General features: G+C 50.5%; 1 protein-coding gene across 1 annotated transcript in view; it reads right to left on the bottom strand.

The window, feature by feature from the left end:
- LOC131206038 (division abnormally delayed protein) overlaps positions 1-22,111 on the bottom strand; it is a 103,021-nt gene that overhangs the window by 5,713 nt on the left and 75,197 nt on the right. The window contains exons 3-6 of the mRNA XM_058198403.1: positions 21,726-21,887; positions 15,946-16,516; positions 15,683-15,869; positions 218-402 (exon numbers count right to left, since the gene is read on the bottom strand). Of these exons, the coding sequence (XP_058054386.1) occupies positions 218-402; positions 15,683-15,869; positions 15,946-16,516; positions 21,726-21,887 (1,105 nt within the window). The remainder of the gene's footprint in view (positions 1-217; positions 403-15,682; positions 15,870-15,945; positions 16,517-21,725; positions 21,888-22,111) is intronic.

Raw genomic sequence — 22,111 nt, 5'->3', positions numbered from 1 at the left:
TAGCCCGGCTGCAGATTGCAATCTGCTGTGCGCGCGCGCCCCGAGAAAATCGCGAACGTGCGAAATAATGCATACGGGCGCAATTTATGAGCGTGTGCAATGGAATGTTAATTAAATGCCGCCCACGAGATCGAGATCCTTGCGCGGTGATATGATGTGCCGCCCGTCATAATGGAACCGTCGTCAAGGGGCACGCGGATGGCGGCAACACACTTACGTCGAGGACAGCTGCAGCAACAGATCCTTGTTCTTGACGATGGTCATCTCGAAGTGCAGCATCTCGTTGCTCGGCGCCAGGATAAACTGGCTGCTGCTGGGCAGCGTTTTCGGCACGTCCTCGAAGCTTCCGTCGACCAGGTAATCCGTTTGCATTAGCGACGGAACGCCGCAAGCTTGTTCCACCTGGAGAAGAAAAAGAATTAGGTTGTTTATTATTATTCAGATTGTAGGAACTGGTAGCTGGTAGGGTAGAGCTTGATATTGATTTAGTAGCGGCCTCCGATAGACGGCCAATAAGAGATATTTAACGGCCGACGGTCGATTCCGTCCCCCAAAAAAGAGACCGAATGCAAACGAGTTCCACCGGTTCGAAACGTTCGCCCAGCGTTTCGCTAATTTGCGATGCAAAAATGGGAATTGTTGTTTGTGCCTTTGCCTCTCCGGCATGCCGCCCGCCACCGACGCCACCGACCGATGATGATTATGCTGACGTTTTTAGCACTAAAATATTATACACCACCCGCGAGAACCGCTTGGAGCAGGTTGCAGCACATCCTCCAAATGAGGCAACGCTCGGAACAGTGGCCATCAGCGAGGACTGCCGAATGCAAACGCAGCCAACGGTGGACGGACAGTGGAATGCATAAATGGAATGCAAATTTGGCGAACGACCGGAGGACCACTTTCGGATGCACTTTGATGGTGGAGGAGCGCAGCGCGTTGCTTCAGAGAATGAAGATTAATGCCAGGGACATGCAGATGAGGCCCGGCCGCGGACTTCCGATGGTGCTTAGAAAGGGGTTTTGTGTCGCTGTTTTGGGCCAACTGAGCACAGGGCTAGCAACTGGGCCAACGGAACGAGATGACGCATTTGTTGCAGCGTTACGTCGCACGCGCGTTGCATTCGCGTGGATCGCGGCGCACGTGCCCGGAATTAAACAACCTTTTTGGCGCGCAACTTGCACGCGCGCCGTCCCCAGAACGTCCGAAACCCGTCTTCGTCGTCGTCCTCCGGCTTATTATCCGGCCGGCCATCGCCCGTTCTACGTGTCGATTAAAGCGTGTTTTTTCTTTCCCTCTTGCTTTATTTTATTTCTTCCGATGGTCCGATGGCCGCGAGGTTTGGGGCGTCCGACGGCGTGCACCGAATCGTTGATGAAGGCTTAAGGAAATACTCAATCACTGCACCGCACCGCGTTGCTGATGATGCTGTTGCTGCTGCTGGCGTGTGATGCGGTTGTTGAATGAATGGTGCGCCCTTCAAAATATGAACGAAAATCCGGCATCCGTCCGGGCTCGCTGGCTGGCTGGCTGCTGGTGACGGTCTGCTTCTGAACACGCGCCCCACGGAACGGGTTGAATGTTGCAGACCCCCCCATCGGGTTGGCGATCCACCTTTCGTTCGTGCTGCGCTCATTGAGGGTTTAAAAATTGAAACCAACTCCATGGCGGCCTCATCTCTTTCGCTCTCGTCCCGTTTCGTTGGCTTCGTTAGACCGCCGGGTCCGCCCGATGGTGTTGGCGTATGAACATAAATCAGATTTATGCTGCACAAACACGGCGCGCACGGTGGCACGCGTAAACATTGCGCAATTGTTGCGTGACACACCGGCCCCCCGGGTGGGTGTGAAAGGGCGGTAGAACTCCCGGGGCGGGGGACGACGACCAAGAACCCACGAGACCCCACACTCGGCGTCGTGATGATTGCGCGTTGCGCGGCTGATGATTATGGAGGTGATGGATTAAGTACGTTCTCATAACGACCGCGTGATTTATGCGCGAAGCGCCCTTGGGCGGGGACGGGTCCCTGGCCGGGATGGAGAGGTGAGAAAGGCGGAGCAGCTCGAAACGAGAGCAAAACGAGGAGATGATGCGTGTCTGATTGCTGGGTTTCATTCCTTTTTTTATGCTTCGCCGCTGCTTGACTCGAATTGTTACTCCAAACTCCATTTATGCTGAATGCAGCATAACGCTGAGTGCGTGCGGACTAATGGAGAGTTTTAAAATCGAATCAATCGATAGGGTGATAGGGAATCAGTCGGTGATATTGTTTCAATTACTACAATTATCGCTACCAATCGAAGCCCGATCGTAGTCGATTTACTGCGGCCGGAGGGCCGTTGGCTTTATCATCCTTTTTACGACGAGATTGATAGCCATTGTGGCCTCCTCCTGAACTGAACAAAAAAGGGAATGTAGGCGTGTGTTTCCTTTCCATCGCTGCCCGGCTGCCCGCCAGCGTTCGCAACTAACCTTGGCCTGAATTACGACCGTTCGCCATTAGCGACCGTTTAGTGGTTGATTTAAACCGTTTTTTCGTCATCGAACGTTTCGCGCCATTGCGCTCCCCGCGAGAAGGGCTTTTCTGGGAGCTCCCCGGTTGAATGTGGAGGAGTTGGTGCTTTCAATTAGCATAAATTATCACCTCCCCGGGTGCCACTGCCCGGTGCTTACTGACGCTATCGTTAAGCGGTTGGCCGGGAATTAAATGGGGCAACATGACACACAGTGGGAAACTTCTATCACAAGATCGGGGAATATATTGATCAAATAATGGGGCGAAAACATTTGTTCTTTCATCGTTTTGCTTATTGGGGTTTTCCGATGGAACAGCACAGAGCAATAAATCAGTTGCGAATGCATTCAAATTGCAGCAGCAAAACCATTCTGCTGGCACCAAGAAAAACGCGAAAAATTCTATTCCAATGCTGCACTTGCTTTCAATCAAGGATGAGTTGAGCAAAAGGATCCGCCGCCTAGTTGTCTGCCCGTGAGCGGGACGGACCGAAAGCTTTTCCGAATCAAGTGCCCACTTTCGATCTCGAAGACTGTCTCGCTTTTCCGCTCCGCGAGTGACTCCTTGGAACCGGGTTTTTTTTATCGCACGCTCCACAAGCCACTCAGAGTACACCCACGGCGCGTCCTCGCGTTATCCTTTTGGCGGAAATGTTTGCGCGGAAAGCGCGCAGATCGCGCCGACAGTACTTGACTTTCGAAAACAATAAAAATCAATCACATTCCCCGGTGCTTTCCTTTACCAGCCAGGCGCCAGCAGCCAGTGTGGAAATTGCACCTTGCCAACAGGGGAAAAGCGCCCCACCGGGACGGCGGTCGCCGAAATGCTGCTCACGAAAATGGCACGGCACGGAATGATTGATTGGTACGTTGTTGTTCCGTTGCCACACTTTTATTGCCCGGAATGCCGGGGGGATGCCCGAGTGTTGGCGTCTACAAACCGTCGTTTGACTTTTGCGGTAAACCGATCCGATCCGGACGATGGTGGGACGATATAGGGTACCGTTTGTTGAAGGTTTTGATGAGTTCGCGGCCCGGTCGCCTCCAAAAGAGACCCAACATAACGACGGCCAGTGTCGGAGCGATGTTGTTTTAAATGAATAGTCGTTTGGCGCCGATTGCTGCACTTTGTGTAATTGTCAATAACTATTGATGGATGATTTGGGCAATGATATATCAGTGATCACACTCCAATCGCTTCAATTAATAGTTGAGCTTTGATAAAAAATTTAAACATTTGGGGGAAAAACATTTTTTTATATTTTTATGAATGTGCAGCCCAAACTGCTGGTTGACCGAATCGGCCGATCTGGCCAATGTTTAATCGCAGCACCAAATCTGATTTACGATACAATCAACCACCAGACTCGACCAGGGGGACCACTCCATTCCGGTGATTTCGATTTCTTCGCCTTGATTGTGGTTGTATTTTTGGCCGCCAAAAATCTGAGTGCAAATAAGGACAAGACGCATTTTTTGGCTAAATGCTGCAGGTGATTTATATCAAAAGCTGTGCTGAACTGAACTGGTTCGGCGACAAAAGCGATCGGCTTCATACAGGAAAAAAAAAACTCGAATCTCCCCGAAATCTCAAAGGACACCAGACCAGGGCGTCGCGCAGTTGCTTAATTTTATCGACAAGACCGGCCGGGTCCGGTATTCCCGGTAAAGCTCGCCGACGGCGATGAAACCGAACACCGAAACGCTTTCAAACAAAAAATTTGCGCCCACCGTAACCGCGCGCGCGTCCTGTGGCCTCCGTGTGTTCGGTGTCGGTAAAGTTGAAAAGTGTCACTTCTTATTAATGGCGTACGAAGACATTCGACATTTTTTGTTTCGGTTTTCATTTTGGGAGCCAAGATTTAGGTAGGTCTCTCGCATTGAGTCATTCGGCAGTTTAATCGATCGCCGCGCCGTCTTTCAAGCTGCAGTTCGGTCGGTCGAGCGGTATGCAGACCTGATCCGCTGCGCTCTGCGCACCGATCCGTCAGAGCCACGATCAGTCATCTTTTTACCGCCACACACACGCGTTCGGCCGCTCGGAACCAGTTCATGGGAAGATTGGGGGAAAGAACAAGAAATGACGCATCAGAACCCAAAAGATGTGGCCGACGGCCAAAAGACGGCCCGCGTCCGTGTGATGGAATCATTCGTCTTCGTCCTTTTATCTTCGATCTGTTCGGGCTTCGATTTCTTCGGTCTGCGCCGGGGCTCGATTTCGGCTCCTATTGTGGAACGGCGACGCATTCCATCCGGCCTTCGGCCGATCAGGATGAGCTTTTGCCCGCAGAAGCCGCAGCGCCCCGAGTGGCTGTGAGATTTGTGCGATCTTCGCACTCGACAGCACCACACATATCCCCCCCGGGTTTTGAATACTCATTAATCATTGCCCGTGCCGAAAGCGCCGATGCTTGCAGAGCATAAGAAACATGCTGGATGGCGGCATAGGACAATGGAATTCTTTGTCAACGGTGTGTTGTGCCTATGCCGCGTGTGGCAGTATACTTGTTATTGACCATCCCCGGAGACTCTAGTCCTGTCCTGTGCCCTTCGCTGGAATGATCAGTGGAAGGTGTGGATGTAGAAGACCAGCACGTCGCAAAAACAAATCGCACAATTCGCCGTTGGCCAACCAAACAATCATAACTCAGGGCGAGCATGGAAAGCATTTATCATGCACGCGGTACGAAGACGAATCATCCGATCAAATCGTTGTTGGCTGGCTGCTGGCAATATTTCCCACCTTTTCCGGAACCTACTACACCCAACATTGAGGGCCAATGAATAGTGCCGCCTCGAAACAATCTTCCGAGCAGTGTCGAGATTTGCTGCGTTTCTTTCTTGCTGCTCCGTAAATAGGTGGCGCGCAGCAGATGACCGAAATTCCCGAAAACCGTTCGCCACACGGCCGTGAATGATGGTGCAGATTTACAAGGCTGCGCCATCGTCAGCGATCATCTTTGTCCAGCTCCTAGAGACCAACCCCTGGACTGGCTACGCCGGAGTTCCTCAATTGTTAAACCTTCTCTCTCTCCAGAGAACCCTATGATTATTGGATGTTTTCTTCCCTTTCTGCGCGTGTTGTTTTCTTTGCAATAGCAACACACAGACACACATGAGGGGCTTTTGAGTGTGTGGGAAAATGACAACCGAGCCACGAGAATGGTCATCCCGTAGGACCGAAGGCTCCGCTTCCCGGGGAAAGATGCTGTCTCATTAATTTTAAATTTTCCTTCCCAAAAACCCGTGGGATGACCCGTCATAATTTTCCTCTGCCAGCCAGCGACCGCTCCGGGGCGCCCCGCGTGCCCCATTTAGCGCCGCTAAAAGCGTTCAATTTCCGGACATTCATCCCAGGGGCCAGAGCGGAGAGCTCCGATAGCGATCTTCGAAAAGCGGCGAACGATCGGAAGACGTCGTTAGCGGTAGACGTTCCGAGACACTCACGCCGACACCGGATGTTACCGGCTGGCTGGCCATCCTGCCCACCCTTCCGCCCAGTGGACGCAAGGTAAAACACTCTCAGACACACATACAGGACGTAGCACATTCCATTCGTTTTCGGTTCGTATGGGAGCAGCCTGTAGCCTCCCAGAAGGCCGTAAAGAGATGATCGCGAAAAGCGTTCATTGTACATTCTGGAGCTTCTCGAAAATATTTCGAGAAGAAAGCAACAACAGGGAGAGAGAGAGAGAAGTCATCAAGGTGAGAGAGGCGGTGGGCTGAGAAAAGCCGCGAAAGACATGATTACCGCGCACTGCGGTGCGTGAGCCACCCGTTTGGGTGGCACAAAAAGGAAGATGATCGACTCCCGATCGCGAAACCCGCGGCCTGGCCTCGTGGACCAGAGAAGGCTCCACCAAAAAAGGGGGTGGCAAGAGAATGGTGCAACATAAAGAGCAACACACCGGCGGTCGAAAAAGAGATAGAGAGATAGAGAGACAGGGTAGAACGGGACGTTGAGAGAGCTATGCTCCGGTCCTCCTGGCGGGCTCTGTTTATTCTTCTGCACGCCGCCCTTTTCCGTCCGCGCCTGGCCCAAAAAGCCCAAAAAAGCCCACAAAGCGCAAAGAAGAAGTGATTCATGGCTAACGTTTCTCACACTTCGCATCCAATTTTCCACCACACGCTCCCAGGCCGCTGCTGGCCGCTGCGCTTATCGGTGCTTCCTTCATGTTCCCCGACGATCGGTTCGGGTCACGCGGCCGCGGAGACCCGGACTCGGTGCGCTTCCAATCGATACGGCGGATGAACAGGACGAAGAACCCGAACAGCCTGAAACGGTAGGGCATTTGCGTTCCGCGCGGCCAAGAAAGACAGACAGAGCGGGAGAGCGGGAGAGAGAGGTTGACCTGGTGGGCCAGGGAGGAGTAGGTGGCTGAGGCGGATCGAGGATTAAATTCCATTCTCCTTACGTATACACACGCGCCCGCGCTAACACGGGCGCGTGTGCGTGAGGTGGTTCGGTTTTCTGAAAATTCTCACGAAATACGATCATTTATCATCACATTTGTGTGTGAATCGTTTTCGCGTGCGCCGGGGCGGAAAGGAAAACGAGAAAACAAGCCGTCACAGGTCCGCGGAAAGGTGCCAAAGGTGGAACACTTTATTCTTTGCCAATTTTAACAGCTTCTTGAAGAAAGAATAAACGGGAAAACGCCCTTGTTATAGGGGTTCTAAAAACACATAAAAACAGTAGGATTTCATTGAAGCATTGGACGTTGGAGCGTTCCCAACAGTTTAACAAATAATGCTAAAAATATTTATTTTAAAAAAACCAGCATGAAATTTTCATCATTTTTTTTACTTTTACTGTTTTATTTTTGATTTTTTTTTATCTTAAAAGAACCAACCGGGAATTGAAAGAATTCTTTTTCTTTTGAAGTAATTTAATTTGAAATCATTTAATGCTATTTTGTAGCAGTTTTCTTCAGAAGATAGCAGAAAAGCAACGCTCCCCACAAAACGTTATTTTCAGGCACAATAGTCAACATTATCTTCGAAGATAAATTGCAAAAAAACATGTTTTCGGCATCACATCATTTGCCTGATGTGAAAACAAAGTAATGTTGCCAAAAAGCATAATTAGGAAGCGCAAATATACAGCAAGAGCTATCGGTTTGAAATCCCAATTTTATGGTTTTAGACCTGATATGATTTCGTAATCATATACTACTTAAAATATGTTTTATATGATTACGACATCTGTTCTTCAGAATCTAATCATCGCGCACGTTTTACTACACAAAAGATACCCGTAAGGGAGCTTGGAAAAGAAACAAGAGAATAAGAACAACCAGGGCTGAAAAACATAATCGAGAATAACCCTAGGTCCCGAGATCCTAGCCCGGAGAAAATGCAAACTAAATCACGCCATTAATTAATATCTGTACCCTACAGATGCAGCATAAAGGAGATCCACTTTCACCAAGAACGGCAACGACGATTAGATGGCGATAATTCGCTGCCCTGCGATTGGCAAGTTCTTACACTACTGCCACAGGTCGACCATTATTGCGCATCCTCGCGCCAATGTTCCACCTTGGGCTGCCTCGGGTTGAGCCGCGGTGAGCCGCGCAAACCTTTTGACGAGTAAGCAAATTAACCGCGCCATGCGCCACACGCAACCCACCCAGTGGGTACGAATGGAGGAATCAAGTTATCAAAATCATCAGCAAGCCCCGGCAACGGTTACCACCGGAGGTTAACTTAAGGACGGTCGTTTAGGTTCGCACCTTCTTAGTGCTTCCCGTGAGTGCTGATGATGAGAAGAAGCGGTGACGGTGAAAAAACGTCGAAAAAGCGAAGAGCTTGGCGAATTGACAGCAAAACCTCGATAAACTGCCAAATTTATCTCGACACCGATCTTCGCACGGACCTCCGACGATCATTGAACAGTCGTACTAAGTGAGGGGGTTCCGTGCATCGACCACAGCCGATGACGCAAAATGTCACAAAAAAAGCGAGAGAATGACAATGCAGTTAACAATCGGTCAACTCGGTCATCAACAACCATAAGGCGATCGTCGTCGGCTTTTCGTATTTTAGGCATTTTTTTTGTTAATTTGAGATGATGAATTTTAGCATTTTTTGTGGTGAAGAGCTTAATATTAATCGAGCTGCTTGATTGATTCTCTTGCTGTTTGAAAAACATAGAGCCTGCAGAGGACAACAACAGAGGACCACTTCATAGAGAGAGAAAAAAACCGAGCAAACTTCAAGGTGAACTCCGGCGGACCACCGGCGACTAATTACAAGGCATAAAGGTCGCATCCTCGCCTGGTGGCTCATCACGGTAACGGTGCAGCATTTAAAGTCGAAGACACGAGTACTCCATCAGAAATCGGCCCACATCCAGCCAGCACCGGGAATCAGCGCGGAGGAAACAGTTGCGGAACCGGATCCGGCCGCCTGGAAAAAGGATGTGCGGTTGGTCCGCGGATAGCGAGGACACTAACGCTAGAGCGTGCGACCGGTTCCGGACCGGTGGTCGATGGAAGGAAGGAAGGAGAATTAGTGGCGGCGAAAACCGGTGAGATTCCAGAATTGCGCAAATATTCCCGGACCGGACCAGACACACGGGGAGGCCCACGAAAATCCGCCCAACCGTCCTCCCTCTAAAGTTTGCAGACCCCTCCGAGTGTCTTGGGGCAACGACGGGGCCGAGAGGACATCCCGAGAGCGGCCACACCGTGTGAGCGCATTACTGCGCCGGGGTGGTCAGGTCGAGTTGAAAGAATGTTGGCATTCAAGAAGCGGCGGAAAAACATCAACACCACAACAACGACGAGGACAAGCAGAGGACGACTTTCTGTGGTGTTCCCGCGGCCGGGCGGAGTTCTGTCTCTGGCGATCGTTTGTTGTTGTTTTTTCTGTTCCCTTTCCACCACCCCCTTCCTTCTCAACGTCGTGTCCTTTTTGGTCGACCCTTCGTCCCGGCTGCAATTGTTGCGTTCCGTTTTGCTCCATTGTTTCGCTTCACCACCGAGGATCGGATCGAGGCTCGTGACGCACCCTCCGAAAAGGTACCAAAGGGCTACACGGCAAGGCAACGTGGCTACGGACAACCGAAGGACAGGGTGGCGCTGCGTGAAGGAGACCCATCCCCGAACATCCCGAACCAGTGCACCGCGAGCTGGAGGTGGATATAAAATAAATAATAAACGATCGATTTATCCCGGCACAGCACAGCCGATCTGTGCCGAACACTTGGGCCGATATGAGAAACCCGTTGTTGTTGGCAGGTATGTGCCCATAATTCGATGTGGCCCATTATCTTGCAATCATAGCCGCCGACTACGACACGGCTGCTGGCTCCTTGTTCCCTTTCCGGGCACTGTTCTGGGGCTCCTTTGCCGCAGGTATCGAAAGCCCTTTTTGCGCCCGAAAAGAAGGGACCCTAACCGGGTGGCGATAGGAGCATAAACGACCACTTTGTTATGGTAGCACTTCCCTCTAGCTTCCATTGTTGACTCTACTAATCCCAGAGGCAGTGTACGCATTCCGGACTCCTGCCCGGGACGTCAAGCCTAGGTTGGTAAACATTTGCCTGACAGCGTCGCTCCTATGCTGCGGCCATTAAATGAGGCCCACCTGACTATTCACAAGTTCTCTTGAAGGCGCTTAAGGATTCAGGAGTCATTATCTTGATCATTTGAAATCAGTAAAATATTCTTGAAAAAGAGTTGATAAATAAAGATCGCTGATCCTCGAAAGTGGCTCTGTATATAAAAAATAGAAAAGTTAACATAAAATTCTCGGCCTGTGTTAACAAAATGGTTTTCTTAACGGAAACATTTGGTCGGTATTTCCACCGTTTTATTCGCATTTTTGGCACTGTCTGATGTGTAGCAAAGCGAAACGATAATGGTCGGTCTCAACGAGTCCTGGGCAGCGCACCCGGCCAAGGGACGGGCCGTGTGGCCATGTGGCTTCGGTAATGAAACGTGCAAGTGAGGATTACAACATCGTTAATGGCGTATTTGGCATAGGAGCGTCCCATTTTCCAAAAGCCATCAATGAAACCTCGCGCGACTTTCCTTCCATTCCCATTCCATTCCGAGCCAGGTGTGAAGAAGCGAGAGCGGAAGAGGAGGGTGCCGCAAGGCTTCCATTTCGTTTTCGGCTGGCCACACACAAAAAGAAGCAAGTGAGTTGGGCGCCAATTTTGCTGCCAACAACAACCATCCGGAGAAGAACGAGAAAGAAGGGCCAAAGCGAAGGCTCGGGCCAAGAGTTAGCCATCGAGGAATGTTTGAGACACTTGCCCTGGTGCCGCGGTGCCTAGCCGAGGCACACCGCCCTCCCGGGGAGACCGTCAGCACCCCCTCAGCATGAAGTAAAGGCAGCGATAAAATATTTAAACTCAACAAAACCAAAAGAAAAAGGCGAGGCAAAGAAAACGCCGCACACAAGGCAACGGCGGCAACGGAGAAGCGATGCGATAGTGAGCGCATAACAAAAACAAAGCGAAAGACACCAACAAAATGCTTAACGTGAGAAGACAGCCGTAAAGCAGGCGGAAGAAACAAAAGCGCAACAACTTTATACCAAAAAAAAAAAGAACTCATACACAGCGGAGAAACAACGAAAAGCTACATCGGAGAAGAAGTTGTTCGGTAGGAAAGTTAACAAGCAAAACGCGGGGAGTTGCACAAACGAACCACGGGAAACGAAAGACAAAGGAAAAGAGTTTCCAGCCTGAAATACCTCAAGTGGCCAGAACAGCGCGCACACATCGTGAGCAACGGGATCAGGATTCGCATTATCGAAGGAGCGGTATGGCCGACGGTTTCTTGCGGGGGGGCCGCGAAAGCTTTGCCAAAATGTAAATGGCGAAGTCCGTAAAGCTTCGAAAACAAAACAAAAAAAACCAACCACACCACCCATACACACATGTCAGTCAGTGAGCGAACCACAGACGCAAAGGAGACAATAAATTATGCGGCAAGAATGAAAATGAAAAGAGTCCTCACAACCAACAAGTTCTCGAATCTGCTCTCTCTCTCTTTCACTCTGCGTACCGGATGACGCATCTTCCCCTTCATCGGCCAGTGCATCAACGGGGAGACACCGCGACGGGTGGCCCCAAACACGCACGCACACATACACGCTTATGGTGCACGGGAGACCAGAACTTCAGCCCCGGGAACCTCACCGGGAAGGAGTTTCCTCCGGAGTTTGAAGGAATTTTTCCTCGGGGCTTAACGGGTGGTGCGCCAGGCACCGTAGAGAGAAGAGGCAGGAAAGAGACCTGCGCCCGAGTGAGTGAGATGGAGAATGGCAGCTCACTAAAGAACAAAACTGCACGCGGCAGAAGAAAAATCCAGTTAAACCTGTTTTATGTGTGTTTTATTACTTTGACCAATAACACTTAACGAGAAATTGAATCTCTTCCCGCGCGCGCGACCGTGGACACGCTGCCCCGAGGAATCCCGACCGCATGTGTATGTGTGTGGCCAGGGTTGGCATGACGCAATGGGCTTTCGGACGATCCTCGGAACGGCCAAGTTCGCGAGACTCGCGGGCCACATATAATCAGTGGGCGCGCGTGTGGCAGCGAAAGCCACGACGAGCTCAACCCGAGACGATCATGCCCGATCTTGGGATCTTTGGCAATCGCGAGAGGGCTTCTGCCAGGAGGCTGTGTCCGACACGCCGGTGACTAAGAAGCGTGGTTCCGGAATTTTTTCTTTCCCTTCCATCGGGCTCACTCTCACAGACGTTCTCTTTCGGTCTCTCTCACTCGTTCTTGAGTGGCGTGAGACAACGTGACGCGAAATGAAAGTGAAAGAGAGCGAATGGAAAAAGGAAGATGGTACAAGATCGCGGCCGAACCCAGGATGAGCAGTCGAAGTGAGTAGGCAAAAGAGAGATGAGAGTTTTACAAATTCATCTCACAGGCTCATTAAATGAACGTTACACCGTTGATTATCGTAAGATTAGGTCTATAAATGGCCATATTATGATCGAATCAAAAGACAAAGTGATCTTCCGTTCCGTTCCGTTGACATTTGACTTGCTGAGTTAACGATGTAAGAGCGAGTGCATTCTCCAAGGTCCGCCACATTAATTCCTAGAGTGCTTGCTCGGAACGCTTACGTCGGTTGTAATTGACCAAGGGGAATAGGTCTAAGATCAAGCTCACAACAAAACACACCGAACGGAAGTTTAATCATCGGCACGTAAATGCCGAGGATTGCTGCGGTACTTCAAGCTGCTACTTCTGGGCGCAGGTTTGTCTTGGGCTGGAATGCGTCATCCAACGTCACACACGATCTTGCACGTTTGAACATGATCCGCTGACCCACTGGGTGGCTGGTCGCGACAGACGGAATTCTTAAAAAAAGACGAAGGTAAGATGATCTTGTCGTAACACATCTTATCCCGAAAACTGCCCCTCGGAAGCTGAGCCAGCTTCGGACGGTGGTACAGTTCTGGTGGAACTCGGTCCAGTTAGCGGACCGAGACCGATCGTGGCACTTCACTGTCTGCATAGCCATTCTCAACTTATACCCTTTTTTTGAGCTCTTTGCATGCGACCCACACCGGGTATTCACGGGAAGTTTACGGAACAGCTAAAGGGTGCTCACTTCCTCCAAGATACCGCGGTGGAAATCCGCATCCGCAGCTAGCTCGAATCACAACAAGCACAATTAAGAGCGATTAGCATAAGAATCGCTGGTTGAAATACGCAGCAGTACGTCGGTTAGTCATCACAGCCAAAGGGCTATGAGTGACGACTGGATGGCAGCACGCTTCCGCTTGTTTATTGTACCTTAAATAGTTGGGAATTAGTTTGCCAAATACTGCTAATGGGGAACCGTGTGTTGCCACATCTCCCCCCGGGGTTGGAGGACTTTCGGTTCCTTCGGCAGATAAATTAATCATTTCCATTGTAACGATGATCAAGCGAGCGTTAGCTTCTTGTTCAACATTCCGCCGGGCACTCCACGTCCAGTTACGGAGTTCCTCGAAACACTTGGCCGAAACAGTCTTGGAAATATGATTTACATAATTACGGACATTCCTAACGATGCTCCCTTCAACAACACAGCGCGGCAGTAGCCGGCATCATTATGAGCTGCCACAAAACGACGCTACGCGGGTGCCGGAAAGCCTATCAAAAGAGTGACCTCTACGGTGACTCTAGGAAGCAAGAGTTGGAGTGAACCTCGGCCACGTTCTTGCGTGACCAGCCGCCTAGGAGCACGAGCGGACCTCTTCGGCATTCTAAGGTTTCTTCGATCTCTCGAAAATCGTAAAGCACTCGTTTCAACTCCGGTTGAACATATGTTATGCGCTCGGTACGCTTCCCGAACGGCGGCGACCCCAAACCTGTTGCTCCTCGGGGCATCTCCACCTTCACAGCCTATTTTTCTCTCTCCTTCCCTATGGGCAGCGAAAAAACAGATAACGAGCGCGTCCACAGCTAAACTGAAAGTACTTTCCGCTACCTCAACCACCGTCCAACGGGGTCGTGCGCATCGTATTCAACATCTGCTACATCTTATGTTGCCACAAGGTCGGCCGCAGAACTAAGAACAATCTCATCATCTCACATCGGCAAACTCTCACCCATTCAGTGGGTTCTATAAAAAAAATGTTCTCTACAACGAATTATCTAAATACGCTTCTCTTCGTACATCAAAAGAATTTTTAAAATAAAATAGCTAATCAGGGATATTAGATGTTTTGAAAGTACTAGACTGTTCAATAAGTTCGGAGCCTCGAGACAGAGGCCGCTGCTACTAGTCTAATTTTTTTTGTTATGTTGGTACACTCTTCATCTTTCTTCTCTCTTTCCAACGAAAATAAATCAAGTATCGTTCAGTGGTGGAATTTTTATTTTTGAAAGGTTTAAAAGCAAAGAAAATTTATGAACGAATGTTGTTTATGTAGAAGGACTATCCGCCTTCAATTAGTACATTAGTGGTGTTTTCTTAGTTTAAACGTGGTCGCGTACAACCCTTGGAGACGATCCACGTCAAAGACGCCCAAAAACAGACACAAAACCTGAAGTCGTAGGAAAAAATACAGGATATGTATAGAAAAATCGTTGAATGACCAAAAGTGATTTAGTACAAGGCTCAATAGTAAAGTGGAATGAATAATGAACTGTCAAACCATAAAATTGTGTTTTTCTTATCGAGGCTACGAGGCTTATTGAACACAACTTCACAACTCTCTCAAAACACATTCTTGGTTTAATGGCGTTCAGTATTGTAAGTGAATTACTATTCTAAACATTTCTCAAAGTTCGACCAGCTAAAGCCGCGTCCAAATTCGCCTCCATTGGCACAAACTAGGCGTTGGCTACTGAAAGAGTCCACCTACGTGCCGTCAAGAGCGTAGTCGCTGGACATTGCTGCTGACGCGTTGTTGTTTTTCACGCTCCGCTTTTTCCATCAAACTGTTAATTGAATCCGAACCCGACAATGCGCCGGAAAAGCTGATGCCCAGGGGCTGATGGGTTGATGGGCGGTCCCCATAGTCGTTGCTGACGGAACCCACCACTGTTTTTCGCTTGTCACTCGATTTTTCCCTCCACGTGTGTGCGTGTGTGTGCGCATGATCATCGAAATCGGAACCGTGGGGGGGGAAAAGTTTTTTGAACCCCTGGCGCAAGCAATTTCGCAGCAAATCGTTTGCTGCCAAAAGCCAATGACGCCCCAATGATGGCCGCCCCACGGGTTCCATGAGTGCAGTTGGGCGTCGAAAGCGGACCTGCTGATGCGGAGCTTTGTGCCACTGCCGGTGGGGCAAGTTTGACAGCGTCAAACTTGCCGTGTGGCACCGTCCCAAGCGTTGGTGACTAATTTTCGAGCGGCGCGAATGTTGCTGAAATAAAGAGCTTCGTTAGCGGACACTTCTGGCCGGGCCGGGGACCTGATTTCGATCGGTCGATGATGCCCCGTGTCATGCCGGCCGCCGGCGAACTACAATTTCATTCCGCAAACTGATTTCTGCTGACATCCGCCAATGAGGCCCACATAATGAGGGGTTCATGGCCGATGCACCGATGCGGTTCTGGCCACACCAGCGATTCCGGTCACCGGGTGTGTCACCCAAAACAGACCGTTTTTAATCAATGGAGTTAAGTAGGTGACCAACGGAGCTAAATGAGCCATCGAATTTTCTTATGAAATTTAAAATTTAACAGACGTACCTGTTGCTCCAGCTGCGGCCCGCTCTCCATCGCTTTCATGATGGCGGTCGAGAGCTTGGCGTCGAGCTGCTTGATCTCCGACTCGACTCCCTGCGGCGACTGGACCGTGCGGATGAGCGGCACGATCGACTCCGTGAACGTGGACCAGTCCTTGTTCAGCAGCCCGACGTACTCGGCCAGGCAGCCGCTGCGGAAATCGATGGGCGATAGGAAGCTAAGTTGGTGTCCACTGATCTGACTTACCCAACCGACTGATTACTTACCGCATCACGTTGTGGCAGAGGCCGGCGCACGGTTTGGCGTGAAGATGATCAAACAGGTGGCAGCTGCCGCAGTAGTTCATGCGCAGCAGTGCCTTCTTGCAGGACGGTGACGTCACGCCGATCTCCTCCAGCTTCGTCAGCACGTCGGCTCCGTCGCGCAACACGCGCAGCAACACCGAGGCGGCGCTCACCGAGGACATCAGCGAACTGGCCAGCTCCCGGGGCACGCTTCCGAACGGCTGCAGGTCGTTGTACATGTGCACGAGACAGTTCTTGTAGTCGCTGTGGAAGTCCCGATTGCTGCTCCCGTCCCCGTCGTTGCGGCTCTGCGCATCCCCCGTTGAGTGGATCGCGTGGTGGTACGCCACCGGGAACAGATTCCGGAAGAACTTGTCCGTGACCAGCTCGAGATCGTCGCCCCCGAATGGCCGATCCGCGACCAGATTGAGGCGGATGGTTTCGTACAGCTCGCGGATCGGTTCGCGCGACAGTGGCGACATCTTGCTGTAGACGGTCGAGAACAGGGTGAGCGTTTTGTTCTCGGACTGCCGCGAAAGCTGCAACAGGAAGTCTAGGAGGCGAGAGAGAGAGAGAGAGATAAGGAACGGATCAGTCCAAAGGCCCTCAGTGGATCAGCAGCCCGGCGGACCATGGGAACATGGCAATTTCCATGGGCTTTTTATGACATTCCAAAGCGATGCATAAATGCATGGGCGCACTTTTGCTTCCCACCGGGAGTCCGACGGTGGGATGGACGCGCGCGAAGCAGAACAGAGAGAAATGGCACAAAAACCGGCAGGCGGCAGTATGTTTTATGAATATGGCCCAAACTCCAGGTAATTCAATAGCACAGACACCGGCACCGGTCGCGAAAGCCACAGCAAACGAACCGAGTTCACGTTGGCCAGGAGTTGGGCTGGACGGACGCCCGTTTATTGTAGCTCACACAACCAGTCCAACATTTTTATGCAGCACCATCATAAAACATCGCATTCTCATCATTCTGATTGAAACGCTCGGTGGTGAGTTCATCGATTTATGTCTTGATTTGCCCGCCGGTTCTTCGGCCCGCACGTAGAACTTTTGCAACGTGGAGTTTCAGTGGCCGCCATAAAAACAAGGAGTGCAAACACCTCTTCGGAACGACACATGCTAAGCGCGGAAGGAGCGCGTTTATGCAACGCCGTTTGGGGGGTGGTGCCCCAAACGGTGCTTCGCGTGGTGTTCTTAACCTTCTCCGCCGGGAAGAAAAAGGAACCGGAGGAATGCAGGAATCAAAGTGCCCGTGGGGGTTCGAAAAAGAATTCCGTAGCCGAGACCCTGACCGAACGCGCTCATATTAATTTATTCGCTTCGCTTCGCGCCGTTTTTCGCAACTCGGTTTCGGCATCGCGAAATTCGGTGCATTCGGAATGAGACGGGTCCGAATTATGGTTGGCGAACAAACAAAAAACCCGAAACGGAAAAGATGATCTTTCGCTTTTTGCCCGGTCCCAGTGTTGTCAAGCAGCCCACGCCCACAATCGGCATTACCACAGCGGGGAAGGCAGCGGGGAAGGCAGCGGGTGAAATTCTTCGAGCATCACCGATGGCCACCGCCCCGAGGTGCTCTTGTAGTTGGGGGTTTACACGCGCGAAACAAAAATGCAGCGAACTGCATTCGAACACCATTCCCCGATGCTCGGAATACCTTCCGACGCACGGAGAGGAGAAAAAGACCCGGTCCCCCCGCGGGATAAGCCCGGAATCCGGAGCCATCCAGTAACCAGTTTCGTGCCAATTTCATGTCACAATGACACACATACACACCCCCAAACGCCCCGTGTTTCGATTATTAATGCAATGCACGCGGAGTGCCGAAGTGCTCGCTGGCCGCGGAGGAATTTAATTTTTTCTCGTTGGCTCCCACAGACAGGACCTCGTTTTCCAGCAGAAGGGTTGCTGGGAGCTCGGGTCCGGACCGCAGGCTCAAGGGGAAAGACATTGTGCATTCCATAACCGGGGGGGGGGGGGGGGAGCGGCAGCGGAGTGCCAATGGGTTTTGGAGCGCCCATTGTATATTCCGCGCACGAGACTCATTCCGAGCCATCCAGGACCAGGACTTGGGCACGGGACAAAGTTCGCAGTTCGCGCTTTGCCTAAAACCGTTTCCGGTCCGGCGCGCGTTAAGCGATCATCCGGCGACCCGACTTCCGGTGGTGGTTGTTTGCAGCCGGAGCGTCTTCTTCCGCTTGGCGATTTATCAAGGCGTATCGCCTTGCCCGAAAGCCGGCGCGCGCGCGCGTTCGGTGATGAATTTTAACAATGAGCAAAATTTAGACAACCACTACGACGTGGGCATCCGTTTTGAGGTGCCTGAAAGCAATGTGGGAAAGATTAAAATGGTTTATTATAGGGATCGAGTTCGGTTGCCGTGGACGCCGATTTTTGACGGGTTCGTCATCAGGAGTCTGTAACCGTAAATTAATTTTTACCCTCCCATATCATTTCCCGAGCGGAAAAGGGTCTTTACCATCCAGCCAATCAGCCATCCTGCCGCGTGCATAAATTATTCTCCCCACGTAGCACGGCTTCGCCAACTCCGGCCGGGATTCCTATCCAATTTGACGAGCCTGTAACGAATCGACTCGAAATGTGTAAACATCGTTCGAAACACGCGTTTTTTCAGCGCGTGCGGAAGCGAAAGGTTTTATGATTCCAGCACAAGTGTTCACAAACGATGTAAAAAAAACTCGAAACACACAAACTCACAAAGCAATAGCAATCAGTTGAGGCGCTTTGTGCGAGATTTATTGGACACCGCCCGCCGGCGGACGGGCAACCAATTTTTAATACCTAAATCTGCGAGATGGAAAAAAAAAACCCAAAACTACTAATCGATGATAAAACTTCAATTTTGTCGCACGGATTGACGGTGTCATAAAAGTCTCCGTGTCCGTGCTCCGTATCGCTTCTCGCCATTTTTGATCGGCATCCGTCCGATTCCCAGGGGGAGGTCCGTGTGCATAAAATAGCGGCATAGGTTGTTGCGAAAAATTATAAAATGATAAATCACGCCACGGCCGACAGGCTCCAAGAGGCTTCTTTAACGCGTCTTGGTGTTTCACGCGTGAATCTCTGCCCTCTGTCGCTTCTCCGTTCGTTCGTTCGCAAAACGGCCGTGGCTTTCCGCAAATAAACCGCAAACATTTCTGTGTTGTTTTTTTCTTTTGCTCTCCGTCCCAAATCCACGCCAAATAAGGGTATTAAATTAATGCGCCCACCATCGCCACCGCGTCGATGTTGCCGTCGTCGTCTGAAGATGCCCAATCCGCGGGCCGACGAATGGGATAATATATTCCGAAACGTGCCTCCGCCGACGGGTCGCTTCCGTAAAGGATTTTTTAATAGCTCCCATCTCCGGCGCGCTTGGTACGCGAGTGGATTATAGGCCGGCAACCGGATTAACATGTTTCTATTAATTAGATTACTGCGTGCGCATACGGGCGTAGCATAAGATTTTTCTCTTGTGTAAAGTAGCTTACTAAATGAGAAAATATCGGGAGCCATTTTTAAACACGTGGTCTACTTTCACGGAATCCAAAGCTACAGCTCATAGAATGCCAAATGTCACTGCCGGTGGCGACTTCAAACAAGAATTCAATTAAGAAAGTCCCAAAAAGGACATACACAATATTCGAATGTCCGAGCCCAGCTTCGTTTTCATAGCGCTCTAGGTCCGTTTGTCCTACGGACTATCATCGACGGGGACCCTGGGACCGTCGTTGCGAAATTTTAGCTACATAAATAATTCAATGCGAAGCACTTCAAGCAGGTGAAAACTAACCCCTTCCGAGTGGCACTCGAAACACGAAGAACTTCCCTCCGTAGTTTCGCACAGAAAATTCAATTACTTGGATAGGCAGGCAAGGTTGCCAGCAAAAGTGTGCCCTCGTACAGTTCCACTTTGACTTCACCGGGCACATTGACAGCATCACACCAACAACAACAACGGATAATGGCTGTGAGAAAGGCCGAAAAGCATCAACGAACCGGACGACGGGCGTTCGACAGCATCGCTTACCATTTGCGCATTAAATTAAAGGGCCGACCCGGCGAAAGCGCAGCGCAGCGAATACTTTACAAAAGTCCAGGACGGGAACCTTCAAGCGTGAAGCTGTCGCTATTCAGAGAGGCGGCTCAGCAGACCGTGCCGTGGTGTGTATTACCGGTACCCTGTTTCCTATTTAAATGCATAAAAACTCGTCAGAAAGTCATTGCCAGTAGCAATGCGACACGCATTATCTTTGAGGCTACCGTTGCGCCAAGAGGCAACCGAGTACCGTGGGAAGCAAATGCGCAAATTTATCTGAGCTTCTGATCCATAAGCTGGCTGTGTTGAGGAATGTTCAAAAATCAATATGAACTAATGCTGCTAACGGATTGACATTTTTCTTTATTTCAATGGAAAATATGCCCTTTCGTCGAATGAACGAAAATTTAAGTGGACATAATGTCGCTGCCAACAGCATAGCTGTAGGCGTTCATTTGCGGCTTGCTAATGCCCACCGACCAATCGGCAAGTTTCATTTAAGTGTCGCTCGGCGGCCCCATGTTCCATCGATCGCACTGGCGGCCAAACAGTGGCCGACAGCGGGGACGTGATGTTGTGCATAATTGTCACATTAATTGTGGTGTAATTGCTAGGCATTAGTCATCACTCTGGTGCTGCTGGTGCTGGCAGCACTCAAGCATGGCCGCTATCGATTACGGCGATTAGTTCGCGTTTACGCGATTGACCGTTTGTTTGACGAAGGCTCATAACAATCATTACTGTCACGGTCACGGTTATTTACATAGTTGGCAGCAGAAGCGAGCCTAGCACTTTGTGACATTACATTCCGATAGGTTGTGGGTTTTTTTTGGTCACGCCAGGATCCAACACCGAAGTTTGTAGAAACGAGAGCTACGTTGGCATTCAAACCCGAAGTGATTCAAACGAACGTCAGCGTGACAACATCATCGAGCAACGCACGATGAGTGCCTCTATGACGGCGTACCGTGCTTCAAACGACACTGAACGTTACGATAGGTTACAAAACGGTGGTAAATAAATTACGGCTTAATCCGGCACGGCCAACCTGCAGCTGCAGTAATTGATCGCATTAATCAATGTCCAGCCCACCAGCTGTCTTCGGGCGTGAAGTGTCCCAAGTAGGGGCCACAAGCTGGAAGTCGACGGCGTCGTGGACACGTCGTGCGCCGGGCAAGCTTAAGGTTTACGACTAGACAACGCAAAATCACTCCACAGACCTTTCGAACTATCGAATGGTCGCGAGGGTCTCGGGTGCTCGTGTTCCTGTCCCAAGCTCTCAATCCAGAGGAGTCGCGCATGGAAATGGTGGCTCCGCGTGCTCCATCGTGGTGTGTGTCGAGCAGTTTGATCGATTGGACCTCCTAGCTCGTGTTGCCACGGGACACATCGTGGGATTAAGGAGATGCGTAATATCCATTTTTTTACTGTTGTTCAATAAATTTGATACTTATCCTTTTACGGATCTCTATGCAGGAGGTGGCGCGGTTCTCCCCGAGCATGGCGTAAGTTATATCTGTGTGTCGTAAATGAATACCACAGTTTACGAGTGATGCGCTCCAATAAAGTGATAGTTTTAGTAGTTATGGACCAGGCAACAGCACTTTGTCGGTAACACTCCAACATTCCCGTGCAAACTTGGGCGGCTGGTGCCACTGCTTTGCCTTTCTCCTTGCGCACCATAAAACCCATGCACGCCTAGACCCACCTTTATAGAGAGCCGCGGTCTGCTCCCAGTGCCCCCGTCGGCTGCGGATGTGGTGTTTGACTAGTCTTTCGAAGTTTTTCGTCGCCTTCGCCTGCAGCTGTGTCTCCGTTTCGGCATCACAACACACTCCTTCGCACACCGGTCCTTTTGTTTGTGGAAATCCTGGAAGAATGAAAGAAAAAGGAAAAATATGACGTTTAGCTACACACAGCATTAAAATGAGACGAAATGTACGGACTGGACCATACTTCTTCTGCTACAGCCAAATCTGACTGGCAACCTCATTATGAACCGGAGGAATTAATTATGAAAACATCATAAAAGTGTCCTCGCATAGGCAAGATGCTCACCCGTAGGTGGCAGTATCTCATTAGTGTAAAGCACTT

This window comes from Anopheles bellator, chromosome 1 (genome assembly GCF_943735745.2).
Source record: "Anopheles bellator chromosome 1, idAnoBellAS_SP24_06.2, whole genome shotgun sequence".
NCBI lineage: Eukaryota > Metazoa > Arthropoda > Insecta > Diptera > Culicidae > Anopheles > Anopheles bellator.
The sequence above is the reverse complement of the archived record's forward strand: the minus strand, read 5'-3'. Positions and strand labels throughout refer to the sequence as shown.